The 17,709-nt window shown below is 37.0% G+C and overlaps 1 protein-coding gene across 1 annotated transcript in view; it reads left to right on the top strand.

Moving 5' to 3' along the window:
* stx8 (syntaxin 8) overlaps positions 1 to 17,709 on the top strand; it is a 32,316-nt gene that overhangs the window by 4,495 nt on the left and 10,112 nt on the right. The window contains exons 5-6 of the mRNA XM_032562529.1: positions 883 to 1,007; positions 1,825 to 1,917. Coding sequence (XP_032418420.1) covers positions 883 to 1,007; positions 1,825 to 1,917 — 218 coding nt within the window. The remainder of the gene's footprint in view (positions 1 to 882; positions 1,008 to 1,824; positions 1,918 to 17,709) is intronic.

The following is a 17,709-nucleotide window of genomic DNA, read 5'->3' as shown; positions in this document are numbered from 1 at the left end:
CTGGATGAGCTGAAAAGATCCCAAGCTTAGGTGGAACATCTGTTGACAGAATAATTATTAGTAGTTGTATGCTCCAGAAATCTGGCAGTTTATGGAAAAAGTACCAAGAAAAAATCTACTGCTGGAAGAAAGGAAGAATAATTTGCATTAAAATAAAGAAATCATGTGGAAGAGTGTGCTATGGTTAGATGAGAACAAAATGTAGCATTTTGGACAATATGCAAAACACTTTGATTGGGAAAATGGCCACTGTGCATTATGCTGAACACAAAATCTTCACTGTGAAACACGATGGTGGCATCATATTGCTGGGGGATGTTTTTCTTCAGCAGGGAAGCTGGTCAGAGTCAATGGTCAGCCCTGGAGGAAAACCTGTAATATACTCTATCAGACCTGAGAGGTTCACCTTTCTGCTGAGCAACCACAAAACACATGAGAGTTACAGCATAATGGATCACATCTATTATTGTGTTAGAATGGCCTTCTCAAAGTCCAGACCAAAATTAAATTCAGAGCTTAAAGTAAGACTTCAAAAAAGATTCTACTGAGCTTAAAAAGAATCTGAAAAATTTGCACTCTGTAAAGCTGGTGGAGGCGTACCGCAAGATTTTAAGCTTGCAGAAATATTAGCTTTACTATTAATTCAGAGGATGTGAACAAAAATCATGTCACACTTTTCAGAATTGTATTTTTGAAAAAAAAAAAAAGAAAATAGTATCCATATGAATTTGCTGATTGATGAAAATTGCCTGAGATGTCAGAGCTTTCAGACAAAACAAGCATTTCCGTACACTCTAAAGTCTTTGTTGACTTGTGCGCTTAAGGTTTATTTTTTCTGAGTGCTAGCTGATTGCTAAAAACTGTCGTCTTTATGAACCTTAGATCCACGTTGATGAGCGGAGGAGCAGCAGCAGGTACACCCAATCCGTGGCTCATTGAGGAGTCAGAGGAGACGAAGGGGCTGTCCTTTGGAGAGATTAAACAACAGCAACAGAGAATCATTGAGGGTAATTTCCACTTCATAGATTCAACATAGATAAAATATTATTTTAGGATCAAACAACCAAATCTAGCTTTTAAATATGTTGTGTGTGTAGTATATTTTGAACAATTTAACTGGCTAAGCCTGTTTTGACTAGAAGATGTAATTAATTTTGGATATATGTATCGATCAACGTCAGAGTTTTTATAACTTCACTTGATCAGTTCTTTTAAAAAGAAGTTTATATTAAGTAAAGGTCATTTAAGTCATGATGAGATTTTTCGTGAGTGCTGTAAAATATAATAGTTTAATAAAACTTGATGGATACATTAATTCACTGCATTGCTCATGTTTATATTTGAAATGTAATTTAAACATGTATTCATTTATGGATTATATTACAAAACAACGTATGTTTTTATCTTATTTTCTGATTCCTGTCTGATACGATGTAATCACTGAGATGTTTTTTGCCACCTGGCTCCTTGTCTTCTCCCTAGTTTCCTTTATTGTCGGTATACAGTCAATGAGTTAGGTTAAAACAGTGAAATCTTACCATATGGAAGTTGTGACACCAATGTTGGATTCCTGGAAATGGCTAACGTTTATTTCTGAACTTACAAGAAATTCCCGTGGTGTGGAAAATGTCAAACTTAGACACCTCCAGAAGCCCCGATGTATTTCTCCCGTATTTTTAACGTTTTCACGCCAGTCACATTTTACATTCTATTTTTTCTTTTTGTTTTTTTCTCTAGTACTTAAAAGAAACAAATGAATCCAAATGGATTTATTGAGTGATTTATTTGGTATCTTCTGTTTATGGTTGTTTTCTTTTCCTTCAGTCCAGGACGCAGGCCTGGATGCACTTTCAGCAGTCATCAGCCGACAGAAGATAATGGGCCAAGAGATCGGCAACGAGTTGGATGAACAGAACGGTAAAGTAAATGATCCACTGCTTCAGTTTTGTGTATTTTTTTCCTTCCATATTCCCAAAACATACTAGAGTGTGAAATCAGATGGACAGATGTTGCTTATAAATAGAAGTACTTGCCTCATGGACACAGACGGGAAGGAATATGCTGTGACATCACCACAAACACTGAAAACCTTTCCACATTTTGTCACACTACTACCACAATGTCAAGGTATTTTGTTGGGATTTTATGAGGTGTACCAACAAAATGCAGCGCATTGAAGTGAAGTGGGAGAAAAACGATGCATGTTGTACAGATTGCATGCAAATACAGTTACATTTTAGGTTGTAACATCACAAAATGTGGAAAACTTAAAAGAGTTTGAATATTTTTACCTGCATCTGAACGCGTGCCCAGACACATTAATACATGTGCCCTGAAACATCTATTGTGGAAGCATTTGTCCTTACAGTGAGGTCATGACCGTGTCATACAACCCACAGAGAAATGGGATCTAGCTGTTTGTGCAGCTCAAAAGGTTGGGGTCATGGAATCAGATCCGATCAGACCTAATGGTCATTTTGAGATTTTCCTGGCAAAACAGAGAGGGAGGCTTCTCCATCCTCAAATAGCTTCTGTCACTGGTAGAAGGTGCTGCTCAGAACGGAGTACAGTGGCCTCTGGCTGATTTTTAGACAGGCGGCACTCAAGATGTTAGATTTCCAGAAGATCAGCTGTCAGCCTGTGAACAATTAGATACTTTAATGCACTGCCCCTGGAGGCCTGGAGGAGTTGATACGCCAGAACTAGAGAGTGTTGCCTTACCCGCAGGAGATGTACTCTTGTCATTGCCATTAATTGCAATTACTATCTGCATGTTTATAGCGATGCTGATTATTACAGAACAATATCAGTCTCATACCTTTATGAGACACTTAATGGCAAAAAGTAAGAAATCACAGTTAAATCATTAGAATCAGCCATTTTTAAACCTGTAAAATATGAAGTAACTGTTAAGGTTGAGTAATGCTATCACACATGGACTTGAATGTAAAAATGTTATCCTTAAATCTGTGTTTTCTCTGTAGTTTGTTAAACAAGACTAGTCTTCCCATCTTATTGGAGTTCCTTTTCTGCCCTGATCGCTGTACTGTAGCGGTGTTTTCCTATAAATAGATTAAGCTCTCTGTAGCTGGGCTGCTCCTGTCTGGCTGAAACCAAGTGGTCCTGTTTATTTCCTTTTTGGGAAACCGTTTCAGGTGAGGTCAGCAAAGAAGGTGAGCCTTTTCTTTAGATGTTAAGAAATGAACCCAGAGAACTCGGATATTAAATACGCCTCTTTCAGTCTTGGTCGCATCACAATGGAAGGAAGTGTCAAAAAACAGACCAATTATCCTAATTTTGGTCTTTTATGTGGCAGAGCACTGATCCTCTGCAAACAGCAGAATTTCCTTGTTATTCGCCAATCACAGCAGAAAGAAGGAATTCAATCGCTGCTGCTTTGTTGAAAGTAGTTGAGCGATTTGCCATCACAGTTTTTCATTCTGTGTTTCAGACGTCAGTGTTTTTATTTCCACAGTAAATGTTGCTGAACATGGTCTGACACATACCAATGAGAATGGCATGTATTACCTTTTGATTCCCTTACCAAGAGCTAATGCTATTTTGACTTTATTGGTGTTGATATTTCGCATTTTGCGGCCTGGAGCAGTGACTCAGGCTCAACAATGTCTTGAGCTCACAAGTGTCAGACAGTGTTTTGTTCATTAAATGTATTCCCTCTGAAAAAAGACCGGCAAAAATTAGAAGCCATCTCATTTGTCTGATTTTAATGGTTCTTTCCTAATTGTATATTTTACTGCTGCAGCAGTGAAACAGGCTAAGTAGCTGAAGGGTGTATTCTCACGCTGCTGTATTGTGACCATATTCAGTATGTGTAACTTAAAAGCAAACTATTTTAGTTCTTGTTTGTATCAATTATGTTTTATTGAAATCACCAACTAAATCAAATAGATAGCCAATCACAGCTCTATTTGCATAAGAATCCATAGTGTATGTTTTGTGGTTTATTTTGTACAGGCCCCTAAACTATTATTTTACTATTTTATGGCCATCTCAATTACTGATTCACAGCCATTCCAATGAGTGCTGGAAACTCAAGCTCATCCCTGCAGCAACATTTCCTGCACTGTGATGTCTGTTAAACCTGCATACAATCTCATTACTTTTAATCTTGTATAGGACCCTCATTACTGATAACTTTTTTTAAAAAGCAGGAATAAATGGGGAGCACAAGGCTTACTGCAGTACAGTGACATGGCAATAAGAGCACAGGGATCAGTTTGCTTCTGCTTTTAAAAGCAGCTCTGTGCAAATAAACTACATTGATGTTGGGAAAAGACATGAAGCCTGCATGTTTTGAGTTTCAGATTGATTGATTGTTTGCTTCTTTCTGCCCCTAAATGAAGTTGTTAGGAGTGAGCCATGTTATCCAGATGCCATAGAAATGCAGAATCATGTCATGACAGTCAAAAGGATTTCATCAGACAAATGTCAGGCTTGTAATGAGCCGGAGAGTTGAGCTTGATATTTTGTGACCACCAGACTGGATGGATGGAATTTCACAAAACATTCTTGGATCCCCGCGCCACCTGTGGATGTTTGAAAGGAGTTTTAACTTGTACAGAACATCAGTGTTAAGGGGCATTAAAATCAGCAAACATGTAATCGGAACATAAATAATAGGCAAATAAAAGCCAAGTGGTTTACGGTCAAACATGTGAACCACTCTAACCACAACACAATTAATCACAAACCCTCATGGTTGCATTTCTCTGTATACCCATGCAGGAATGGGGCCTTTTAAAGTCACTCTGATAAAGCTGTGGATAAGAGCAGGCGAACAATGGCATGAATGACTTGGGTCACATCAGCCAGCGCCAAGTGACGAGCAATGCAGTTTAGGCACTGTGAAGAAATTAACATTTTGAATAAAGAAAGTTGTCTCAAGGCATTTCATTTATCAAACCTTCTGTCAGTGAATTCACAACCCTTCTCTTGTTTGTCGGGCAAGGATCGACACTGCAGCTTTCTTATTGGTTTCTTTAAGCTTTTTCCACTTGGAAAAAAAATCCTTAGATAATCCTGATCCTTGTCTTCTCTCTTCCTAGAGATTCTTTCTTCAAACCTAAAACATTTAATCTGAAAAAGCACAATACAGGATTTAGAAAAATAAAGGTGGACAGCATCAATAAAAATGCCTCGGTGGCCTAAGACTTTGTTTTTTATTTTTATTCTCTTTTGAACACATATTTTGATCCACAAGTTACAAGCCTAATATGCTGAAGGTATAACGTCCAATGAATGAATTGGGGTGTGGTCAGTCCTACTCAGTTCATCAACAGACTCTTTTCCACATGTCCACCATCAAGTATGTCATGAGAATGGGTGGGGTTGTTTTTCTTCTACTCCCAAGTACATCCATCCTTCATAAGTTGTTGGCAGAGGCCAGATTTCTTACAAACTATCAATTGTGAAGGAGGGTCTATCCCTCCATTGCCTGAAAGGAAGATTTAACAATTCTTGGAGACAATGGCTTATTGGTATATGTAGACTCTCCAGAATATTTAACCATTTTTGAGTAGGATACCCCAGTATGAACAGTACAAAGTCCTATTTTGGCTAAAATCTGTTGATCTGTTTTTTTGATCTTTTCAAGCATTTTGTGTAAATATGGTTTCTTTTAAGTTAATTTCAAGCTCAATATGTTATAATATTTATTTAACAGTGGACAGACAGAAAAACGGGTTGTGAGAGAGGGGGAAGACATTTGTCGCATGTCAAGACTCGAACCTGCGATGGCCGTGTCGAGGACGTTTATGGATCGCACACTTTACTCATGGGCTATCACCGCACCCCGAATGCTTGCTTTTAATGTTGTTTCTGTATATGCATGGCCGGCCCAAGACATAAGCAAACTAAGCAGCTGCTTAGGACCTCAAGACCACTAAGGGCTGATTATTTATTTATTTTTGTGTATTAATTTTTATGTCATTATAAAATCAAAACACAATTTCACTATGAAGTGATTTGTTTCTACAATAATATATATTTGATAATGTATGTAGAAATGATTATTTTATTGATATAAAGAAAAAATAAATGGCTCTTGGTGTACATTCAACAGTAATATAATGTTACTCCTCTGTAAGCTATCCCTACAGAGCATTTGTGGCTGACTTTTGTGGGGAGAACACATTAGCCACATGTGTTGGCATTATTGCCGTTTGGGAATCTCTGTAGTTTCGGCTGCCAGCTCTGTTGGCTCAGAGCAAAGGATTCCTTTCCATTTAATGGTACCTATGACTGACTCCGCCATGGTGTGGCAGGTCTTTTCTGGCTAATTCAAGTGACAACGGGTACAAATCCCCCTCTCTGTTTATTTAATCGCTAACCGCTCTGGTTTGGAAGCCGTCTTGAAAGTGCCGACAAGCAGAGGGCTGATTTGCTTTCTCTTCAGCTTCAGGAAACCTTGGGCCATACCACATAATGAATGGAAGGACTTACTTTACCAAGTCTGCCACAAGCATGCTAACACGTGGTTTTCATTTCAATACAGGAGGAGATTGTACCTTCATTTTGTGGATATTTTTATGCGTTTATTTGTGATGGTGTGTAAATGCACTGTGCAAAAGTCTTATGCCACCTTTTGTTAGCTGGACTTTATTGTATCATCAAGGGAGTCCACAAGGAAGAGTTTTCCAAACTAATACTTGGATATTAGTTGCTTATTTTAAAAGTTACTTTCAGGCTTCTCAGTGTACCGTTTGATTTTAAAGAGAAATGCTCATGATGATGATTATTATTGGTTACAACTGAAAACCCTTATTATAGCTTACTCTGTAAGGACAATGACCCCATGTACTATGCCCAAATGTTGGTTTTACAAATAATGACTAGTAAATGGAGTGTTTGATTTAATATTTTCAAAAACTTAAGTAGTGGTAGCCTGTAAAAAGGACACTATTTATTTAAAAAAAGATATCGAAGATAATTGATATCTGAGAGATAAGTGTTTAAATATGAGCATGTTTTTAATTATAGTTCTTAAAGAAACTGTACAAAACAAATGTTGGGCTTAAAAAAATCTTATGAAAAAGCATTCAATTTTCTTTTTTTTAAACAGGAGTGACCTATTTGACTGTTTGTATACACAGTCAAATGGGTCACTGTGTATAAATATGTTGGTTTGACAGAAAATATCTCCTGTCTGAATATGGCATCACTGTATTTTTACCTTGAGCAAAAATACATTTGAGTCTAACAAATGTTCTCACATTGTGATTGGCATTTCAACTACATTTGTGTAATACCAACTACATGGCGAGTTATTACAACACTATCCAGAGAGGAACATTGCACATATCCTGACAGATGTAGATATAACCAAGAGCCATATAAAGTCATACAGCTATTCCTGTAATTACTGTATGACTTTCAGAACACCTATAGGGAAAAAGAAGAAAACGAAGTTTATGAAATCCACACCCTCTGCCTTGTAGAAGTATTCACACTCAGTTTCCCACAATTTAAGTTGCTGTATTTTCTTAAGATTTTATAAGAGACCAACACAAAATTTACTCTCCCTTTTACTCTGATACTACTTGATAATATCCAGAATTAATCCATTGGGAATAGAGACCATGTATGCACAACTTAATCTAAGTACACAGCTGTTCTTTGATGGTCTCAGAGCGTTGTTAGAGGACATAATGGGAGAACATTATGGAGATGTTTAAAGTGGAATTAGGTGTGAACATCTTTCCATTATTCCAGTCTGTCGTGGGATAATGGAAAGAGTAAGCCACAAATCTGTGGCTTTCAAACATCTTTCCATGCTGACCAAAGTCGCCAATATACAGTATATTTGTAAAATAATAATAATAAATGGGGAGTATGTCTGTGGTCCTATTTACTGTTGAGTTATAATGAAAGTCAAACACATGGTCTGTAATTACCAAAATAGTCAAGTTGAAAGTACTGGTTCTTATTCATTGTTATGAATAACGATTAATTTGCTGTCTGTTTGTAGTCCTACTCATTATGAAATGAAAACAAAGATGAAAACCCAACATATACTTTGTGGTACATTTTCCACTTCAAGAAGATTTTAAATTGCCAGTGAAAATCTTGCCCTAAGAATGTTACAAACTGTCCATCTGCATGAACCACCTGTGCTGGCGGTGGTTGATGTGATGTGGTAGTAATTGTTTCTATATGAGCTTCTTAATGAGAACATTCAGTTCTTGTCCAATAGAAATTTACCAGAGAGAGGAAGTGGCCCTAAGTAAAAAGCATTAACTAACAATCATTGGCTGGATAATTCAAAGAGAACAGAATGCATTACCAAAATATGTACAAACTACCTATAGACATAACATGAGCAGAATTTTATTTGGATTAGGCAACAGGTGGATTTTTAGTGTCAGCAATCTTCAAAATGTCTGTAACATTCTGAAGTAAGTCTTTAATCATCTAGGAAAAGAAATGAAGGTGTAGCTGCTACTTTTCTTTAAAAACAATAAAAAAAACTTTCATGTGGGTAAAGCTCTACATGCTCTCCATTTGATCTCTTATCTCACAGCACACCATGTTCCAAGTCAGACACAAACACAGGAACCACAATCCCTTAAAAAAAGAGAATTTCAAAACCTCTTTTGTTCCACAAATAAAACAAGGAGCCCCTTATTGCCTGTTTTATGACATTAATGGTTGACATGTGTCTAATCTATCTTGTGTCTAATCTAACCTTGTGCCACCAACGTTTTTGAGCCAACCCCCTATCACCATAAAAATAGACATTTGATCTGTTATCTAATATTTTCCTTTAACCTGAAGCAGAGTGTAATCTGAGGCTCATCTTTTCTTCCTAAGTGGCGTTTGTTACACATTAGAGACAAGCGGATCTTACAGTTTTTTTTTGGAGTCTAAAGAATCACACTGGTCCACTGGTGGGCAGTACGGGCAGTTGCTACACCTCAGTTATAGTCCTCGTTAAAAAGCTTTTGGTAGACCTTCACGCTGGGATGATTCAAAGCTGTCTAGTTACCGTTTGATCCAAGCAGGTGAAGGGAAAGTCATAAGACCTGGCACGAGATTTAATACATTTCTTTAGTCATCTGGGGATTTCTGGTCTTCCTCTCCACCAATCAGCACCTCCTCATTTGGCTCGTCTTTTGGAGGAACTGTGTAATTACTAAACAGATGGTGGTTCACTGTCAGACCTAATAGGTACAATGTGATTGTGTAAAGATGAGTAAAATATGCAGCTAGAAGGACTATAGTCACACGATCTTCCTCTGCTTTAAATAGACAAAAAAAAACCCAAAAAACATCATGTGCTCTAAGCAAAATTCTTAAACTAAAGACTTTCAAAACTTTATAACAGTGTGTGGATCTTTGGAAACAGACTGAGGGAAAACAAAAAGAGGCTGGGCAGCTTCTGAAAATTTGATCCCTTCGCCATTTTGTTCTTTTGCAGTTTTGCTGGCTTGGGAATGTTTCATTCCCACTGATGATTTAAAGGTGACTTGGTCCACTTTAGGAAAATATGGTCATTGCAACTTTAGCAAGTCGTATCTGTCACCAGGAGATCACTCATAATTTTCCTTAATTAGTGAAGCTTTTTAATTCCAAATTTTCCAAAAGTTAGGTAGCCCAAATGAGGATCAAAGCTACTGGGATTTCTCTCGTTGAGCATGATTTCTCAGGATGAATCCCATGTGGGTCAGTCTACGAAAAGGAGAAGCTGTGAACAATAATGTGGATTTTCTGCGTTGTTTGCATTGTAATCTGCCTATGGTTGGCAATGGCAGTAAAGAAAGTGAATAAAGCCATTGGGTCCATTTTGGCCACTCTTCTAAATTGAGCAATTAAAGTCAGAGCAAAACGAATTACAATATTTTAATTCTAGCAAATATGTTGTAGCCCCTCTCATTAATAAACATTTTGTTCGGCTCGACACTTCTCTTCTCGCAGTGAAAGTTGTGCACTCAATTCCAGGTACGCTTCATGGCATGGCTTCCTTAACGATCGAGCTGGCGCATTTCATATGTCATGGCCAAATGCAAGCTATTGGGTAAAATCAGATCCAGTTGTTTCAAACTTCAACAGGGTCCACGCCTCCAGCAAGCAATCGTTTCTCAACAGCTGAGATCTGCTGCACAAAGCAAAGAGTAGATTTGCCTGTTCTTTTTTTTTTTTTTTTTTTACCATTTGTTTAAATGCTGTACTACCAAAAGAAATAGACTAATATGGAACATTTTCACACATCTGCGTGAAAATGGAAATAAATTGGGATGAAATGGAATGTATGGATAAAGCATGGGATTATGAGATTTGATGTTGGGGTAAATTAACCCAGAGCCACTCAGAGTTGGTGGCACAACACTTTACTGCATATCGCTCCCGTTTCTCCTTAATCCACAGTATGAGTTAGCACTGTAAATGTTTATCCTTCCTATGGGAGACAAATGCTAGGTTGGTTGTCTACCTTCCGCTAAATAAATGTCCAGTGAGACTCAGTTCTTCTGTGTATTGCTCAAAGACCAGAATGTGTGAGGGTGTGTGTTTTTTCTCAGCGTATGTACATGGGAGCATATGTGTCCTAATGCGTGTGTGAGCGCATTATGGGTGAAACCACGTCTGGCAAGAAGATCAAAGTCCCACCATAACTCCTCAGTCAGCCAGCTAGCGTATTGCCGGGAAGCTCCGCACACCACAGGGGACGTCGAGTTATTGGACTCAGATCATTTCAATTAGAACAGAGTTGTTCAGTTTAAGAAACAAGTTCATGAACACTCACAGTTCCTTAGGCTTTTAGGTAATTATTTGCAAATGTAAATTAGTATTTTTTAAAAAATCTATCTGGAGACTGCTGCTTAGCACTGTAGTAACAACAACTGTTAAAATTCTATTTAGTCAAATCATTTATATATCCTTTCAACATACAGACAGAATTTTGATTTTCATTATCTGTAATCACTCATCTTCAAGATTACAAGAAATAGAGGTTTGAAATATGTTACTCTTTGTGTAATGGACCAAAATGAGACACAGGTTTCACTTTAAGAAATGAGTGTCAAAATCATATAATTTTTTTTCACTGTTTCCATGATGTAGCTTTTTCAGATGTGCTGAATCAGCATTAAGAATCTATTTGAATCAGCTAGTTTTCATGTACAATTGGTAATTCTAATAAAGATTATTTTCTACCAGAATTGTTTTTCTACTTGAATGTTCAAGTGGCCTAGTTAAAGTTCATAACCTAAATCTAATGGAGAATCACTGGTAAGGAGATGTTCAGAGATGCTCTTTATCGTTACTTGCTGAGTTTGAGATATTTCACAAAGAAGAATGGCTCTCAGTAGAGACTTAAAATATGAATGGATGTACTTTCACTGAAAGGTGATTCTGCAATATTTTGACTCAGGGGAGCCAAATATGAATTCATAGCAAATCATGTTCTTTTTCTCCCTTTCATTAATTCCCATTTATTTCATCTTCCACTCCCCTCCCAGGTCCCTTTGTTAATGAAGTGTGATGCTAGTGATGAAGTGTAACTGGGACTGGTCTGGCGTTGCTGTGCCATTGACAGGGTGGTCCCTGCCTCATACTGCTGCTGCTGCCGGCACCCTCATGCTCATCACGCTCACATTGTTCAGTGGCACCTGGCCATATAAGGGCTGATGGTAAAAAGCCAGGGATTCTTCAGACTTCACGTCTTTTGTACTTTTGTACTTTTTAGGATTTTGCGTGAATTTTTTTTATTGTTTCAAAGATGACATGGTACATTAGACTTGTATTATTTACTAGTAAATTTAGTTCAGGGTTGTTGTGTTCTTTACTTGGTGAAACCGATCTTTATTGGATCAGAGATGCTGGTGATTCTGGCTGCAATGTAGTTCTTTTTCTTTCAATATGGAAAGAGAAATTGCTTAATTCTTTTGGCATTCATCTTTCAGGACAATTTTAGCTACAAATAATTCCTTAATATTCAATTGGACATGCACTGTGATTGATTATATGGCGGATATTTGATGAACAAGTATGCATATCCTATTTTTATTTTAGGCAATTATCATTCCTCTCTAAGAACTATAAAAACAATAAAATATTTTCTTCATTGATTTAACAGTTCAATGAAAACTTTTATGAAAAAGCTGTAAGTCTATAAATGTATAAAAATCTAGGTTGCTGGATAGATGTTTCTGTACAAATAAAATAATAAAATGATTTACTGCTTATTCTATTTTCTTCTTTAAAAAGCAAATCAATTTGTATTGCTGATGCATCTCAAGATATAATTTTTTTTTACAGGTTGTACTGAAAGTAAATCATGGCATCTTAACTCTAAGAGAAAACTTTAAGTGACTTATTGTAGCTGTACAGAAGTCTTAGAGCACTTTTGCCAGCCTGTTTTAGTTTTGTACTTGGTCAGGACATCTCCAAAACTCTTAACTCTTGTGAAGTGTTCAAAACAGTAAACCAGTAACAAGGCCACTTTACTGATTTGCAAAGCAAAGACTGGTATGTGTGGTCCAATCCAAGTTTCTACGGCTTACATCGCTCATGGTAATGCTGATTCTGATAAGAAAGTCTCATAACACATCACAATTAGTTCAATATTTGTCTACAAACTTCATATCAATCAGGTTTCCCAACCTGGTATTAAAATTATGCCCGATTGCTGAATACTTGTTTTTTGTTTTGTTTAGTTTTTTTTAGGACGTTTTTCACTGCAGCATCCTAACGCTCATTCTTTTCAAACCAAAATAAACAGAAGAACTCCAAACAGCGGCTTTTAAGAAAGACAGCATCACAGGATGTTGGTTGGATATTTGTATTTATATATTTTATATTTATATTTTTAAGATGTTTTTTATTCATACTTTTTCTTAACCGGTAAAGCTCCCGCTCTCTTTACATTTCCAGGATGAGTTTATTTACAATATGCAGCCAAGATTAGGAAAATAGATAGGAAACACTTGCAAGACACTGTATATTTGAGTAAATACCGTAATTGCTCTGAGTTGTATCATCATGCCATGTGAAGTTCCAGTTAGTTCCAGAGATCTGTGTGTTTTGGTTGGCAGATGAGCGATACCCTCCATATACAGCCAGTCACACTCTGGCTGGTTGCTAACACTTATGCTCAGAGCCCCCGGCGTTAAAACAGGAGATACAGAGAAAGGTTTGGCAAGTAAAACAACATTCTTTCCCATACCCTCTGGAGAAATCATGCTGCAGATAATCGGAACAGAATTAAGCCCACTGTCTTAGGTTGTGTTTAAATCATTTGAAGGAAACTCTTTGCCCGTTCTGGGAAGGACGCCCACTAAAACACTGGCTTAATATAGGACATACTGGTCTACCAAATACAGACACCCTGAACTCTCACTTCTTATGATAGTACCTCCATTCTCTCATGCACATATACAAAAATAATAATAATCAGCCGCAACTCTTCGCATCTTTTGGGGTGAGTATTTCCAGAACTTAGGACTAATAAACTTCAGATCTTTGCTGTTTAAAAATAATATAATAATGATTCACTTCCCTAAGCATTAGCTCTGATGTTTAACTTGAACTGGACTTTGTAATTAATTATCGGTTAGTATAAAAAAAAAAAGTAATTACCTCACTTTTTAAAAAATTTCTCATCTGCTCCTTTACTTTCCTTTTTTGGCCCTATTACAGTTTTTCTCCTATTGTAGTTACCTGGCTTTGGATCTGTGTAATCTGTCCTGGATAAGTAGTTCTATAATGACATTGGATCATGTCCACTAACTACTCAATGTGGTGGGTTCTCAACATTACAGGTTCTAACCGAGCAAATGGGAGCAGAAAATCACAGTAGGCCATTAAACATGAGCAGAAGAAAGAAACATCATGCTGTCAGTGTTGTCATTGTGTGCAGATGGTCTTTTCTTGTGGTGCATTGCTTTGTAGTTGACATTGAAAGTGCAAGTGGTTACATATAGGGTACTGAAGGGGACTTTTTGACCATGTGCATTGCGTGTTGGGCTGATGAAGTTAATCCATACAATAGAGCTTCTGGTTTTAATGAAGACCGAAGTAGGTGTGGATGGAGAGGCCTGTACAAACCCTCTGGTTGGAAAACTGGTCTTTTCTCTTGAGCAGTTGCTGTGCCATTTGGTGTAAACCTTTAGGCAGTACTGCTTTTTTTTCTTTAAAAAAATGAGTTTTCTACATGATCATCTTCAGATCCAGAACATTAGTATATGCTTAGTTATCTGTTTATTAGCAGTCAATAACAGCTATTTGTGATGGAAGAGGAAGACCGTGGTGTTCTAGTCCCAATAAAGGTGTTCTATTGCCTTCTTGAACAACATCTCTTTTAAAGCGCTTTGGGTTTTAACAATTTATAAGGTTAAATAGTGTATTTGTTTCTACCTTATTAACTTCATACTTTGATTACACAGGTGTGAAGTTATCTTGTAGACTACTATTAAATTGGTTATCCTGTTTGTCATGGCCATCTGTCTACCAATTTGATCATTTTCTTTTGTGTTGGTAATAGGTTAAAAATTCAACTAAATTTCTGACACTGACAAGTGGTTCAGCTTTCACTGAACCACTTTGGAGATATGTTTTATTGAAATTTCATAAAACTGAAGTGGTGAAATCCTTTAAATAGACTATTTGCCTTCCATCATACTAGGAATGCAGACAGATCGGTTCAGAAACAAAACAACAAGCAAGGCTCAAATACAGAGCCCAGCAAACCAACTAACATGAAGACCACACATTATGGGATGAAACTAAGGGAAACATATACAGAGGGAAGTGGAGCAAAATGAAAGGCAGGTTTGTACATTGACTTATGAAAGCCAAGAGAAAGAAACAAATTGTGCGAGGCACAAACGAAGTAAAGCTAGGACGTACGTCCACCTGGAAATACAGACACTCAGGATAAAATTGAAGCGAAAGATTCATAAAATAGGAAACAAACTATGATGGTACTTACAGCAAATATTTTAGATAGTTTGCCCCAAACTGCATAACCGGCCACATGGACAGGTATTTCATATAAACCTTGTAAGATGCTGGAGCCCAGATGAAATGCCGTTGAGCTTACTCACAGATCCGGCAACATGAGGTCGTTGGTGACGTCATGTAAGAACAACATCTGTCTTCCATTGATGTGTGTGAGCTTAATAGCTCCCATGCCTTAAAAGAGACAGGTTTCACATATATAGTTTTTATTTTGGTCTGTGACTGAAAAGCTTTGTAGGTAGCAATAGACCAGGACAGGGATCTAATATTTCTGTCATTGCCTTCCTAGAGTTTTCTAATTTTAGGACTGGACTTACATGCTGATGCTGCACTGCCTTAAAGTGCCTGAAAGTTGTTGGGTTTTTTTTTATCACAAAACATTTATCATTTTTATAGCCCACCGCATCTTTCAACTTGACAAATGTGTGGACACAAAATATTTGTTGGACACTGCTAGTTTAAATGTGGTCATGTTACTCCAGGAAAACAGATGTACCAGCAGGAATGTGCCCAGTTATTTTGGTTTGATTTGGGGTCATAGTTTCTCTTAAAACCAGAATAAACTGAAAATATATGTCACATTTTCTGTAAATAATTTACAATCACATTGTGTGATCACTGTGGCATTTCAGCATTTTTATGACTGTTCACAACCATATTTCAGTAAAATACTTAATCATGAAAAATGCATACCTGTATGCACACATGTAGTTCGATGAACTTAAAAGGCTTGTTTACGAATACAAAATGGAAATATTTTGAGATTAAATAATATTTAGGTATAAAATAGCCTGGCTAAATCTGGATATGAAGAGATGAAGGGGTAAATTGATCCAGAGACATTTAAAATATTTTCATTTGAAGAAGCAAACAAATGAAGAGGATCCTGAGTTCAGCTGTCGTTTTAAAGCCAATGGTATTTCATCAGAGTTTATGCATATTGTTTCAAGTCAGGACTCTTAAGAGAGATAGAATTTATTTTATAGGCAGGATGCTGCAACATTGACAGAAGCTACTGAAGGAGTGGGCTGTCTATGGAGCCATTTTGCAGAACTTGGCTGAGAAAGGCATTCAGTGGTGTTCAAGTTGTTTCATCAAAACTGTCACTCACATAGCCTTATCTTTAACATTTAGAAAAAAAAAATTATATTGTAAAATACCTTTTATTTAAGACCTAAATTTTTGTCCATTTGTTCAAAGAAAAGTCATGAATAATATTATTTTCTGATCTCTTTGCTTCATTACCATTTTATTCCTTCAGTTTTGACATTTGCTACCTTATTTTTCATTACCTACACATTGCAATCTGCTTAGGAAAGTGTGGGGAAGTTTGGATATGTAATTCTGATGGATAAAACTGTCATCTGGAAGTCGTTTGGGAATGTATCAGAATCTGTCATACTACATAAGAGTCAGGCGACTCAACAGAGATGAAATAGAAATAGCGTGCAATACAAAGTCTTCAGAAAATTAAGTGGAATTACAAAATAACACAAGTATTTTTCCAACCATATTTCAATAGTTCACTAAAAACACTTCACAAAGAAAAACTTCTAAGTTCTAGTTTGTTTGGAGGTCATAATTGGAAGTAGGAATGCATTAATTGGCAATGCATGAGTAATAAGGGAATGATAGACAGGAGAATGTTTACATTTTCTTATGTAAATCAAACAAAATAAATGTCCCAGTTGTGTTAATAACTTTAAAACAGGTTGTCATTCATGTTATTTGATCAATATTGGCACTTTGGGTTGGGCTGTTTCTGCTGTGCATATTAAAATGCCTCATAAATAATCAGCTGTTGTTTTGTTTACAACAGTGTGTTGAGTAATTAATCCCCAGGCCAAATCAGAAAGCTGATTTTTAAGTTGCACATGCAGTAAATATAATGATGAAAAGGCACAGTTTACTTCTTTCACAGCAATTGAAATCAGCTCATTGTTTTTCTTCATATACGTTCAGTCACTCTTCAGAGTCGAAAGCGGGACATTCTTTAGAGACTGCGCCTTAATTTTATTTATTTCAGCTGAGATCCTGAACATGTCTTCAGATGGCAGATCCAAACCTGAGCCAGAAGCTGTCATATGTGAAAGAGAGAGTTGTAACTGGAAACTGGGAATTATGTTGTTAGACACAGCATAATAATATCCTGAACTGAAAGGCTGTTTATATGAAAAACCAGTAAGTGGTTTTTCATCCTTCCTGAAATAAATAGCATGTTTCATTTCAGCTACAGCTAGAGACTGAGTCACATCTCTTGTGAATTTAAGTTATTCATCATTGAATCGAGATGCTACAGTTTGGCCAAAACTGAATCAGGAAACTTGGCACCCACTCAGTATCAGCTTCCTTTATGACTAGTTGGAGTGGCATGCAGCACAAATGGCTCCATATCTACACCCTTTCCCTGACAGTAAAGGAAGAGGTTTCCTCGGTCTAAATTGCTGCCTGATGCTTACATGATGAGGTGGGAGTCTCCAGAGACACAACATACCGCAGCCTCACATCTCCAGTCTCCCCAACTCCCTCGTATTCCGGCGCTGCCACATGTTTCACTTTATTTTTTCCACATTTGTGCCTCTTAATTACGCCATATCAGTCAAAACACAAAATATCTTGTGTAATAGGGATGACTTATGTTTGGACAAATGTTCTGCAAAGGAATGAAAAAGGAAAATGCTGGGAACAGCTTTGGGCTACATAACTGGGAAATCAGTCATGTCGCCCAATTTTTAA

The sequence above is a fragment of the Xiphophorus hellerii genome, chromosome 5 (assembly GCF_003331165.1).
Source record: "Xiphophorus hellerii strain 12219 chromosome 5, Xiphophorus_hellerii-4.1, whole genome shotgun sequence".
Classification (NCBI taxonomy): domain Eukaryota; kingdom Metazoa; phylum Chordata; class Actinopteri; order Cyprinodontiformes; family Poeciliidae; genus Xiphophorus; species Xiphophorus hellerii.
The sequence above is the reverse complement of the archived record's forward strand: the minus strand, read 5'-3'. Positions and strand labels throughout refer to the sequence as shown.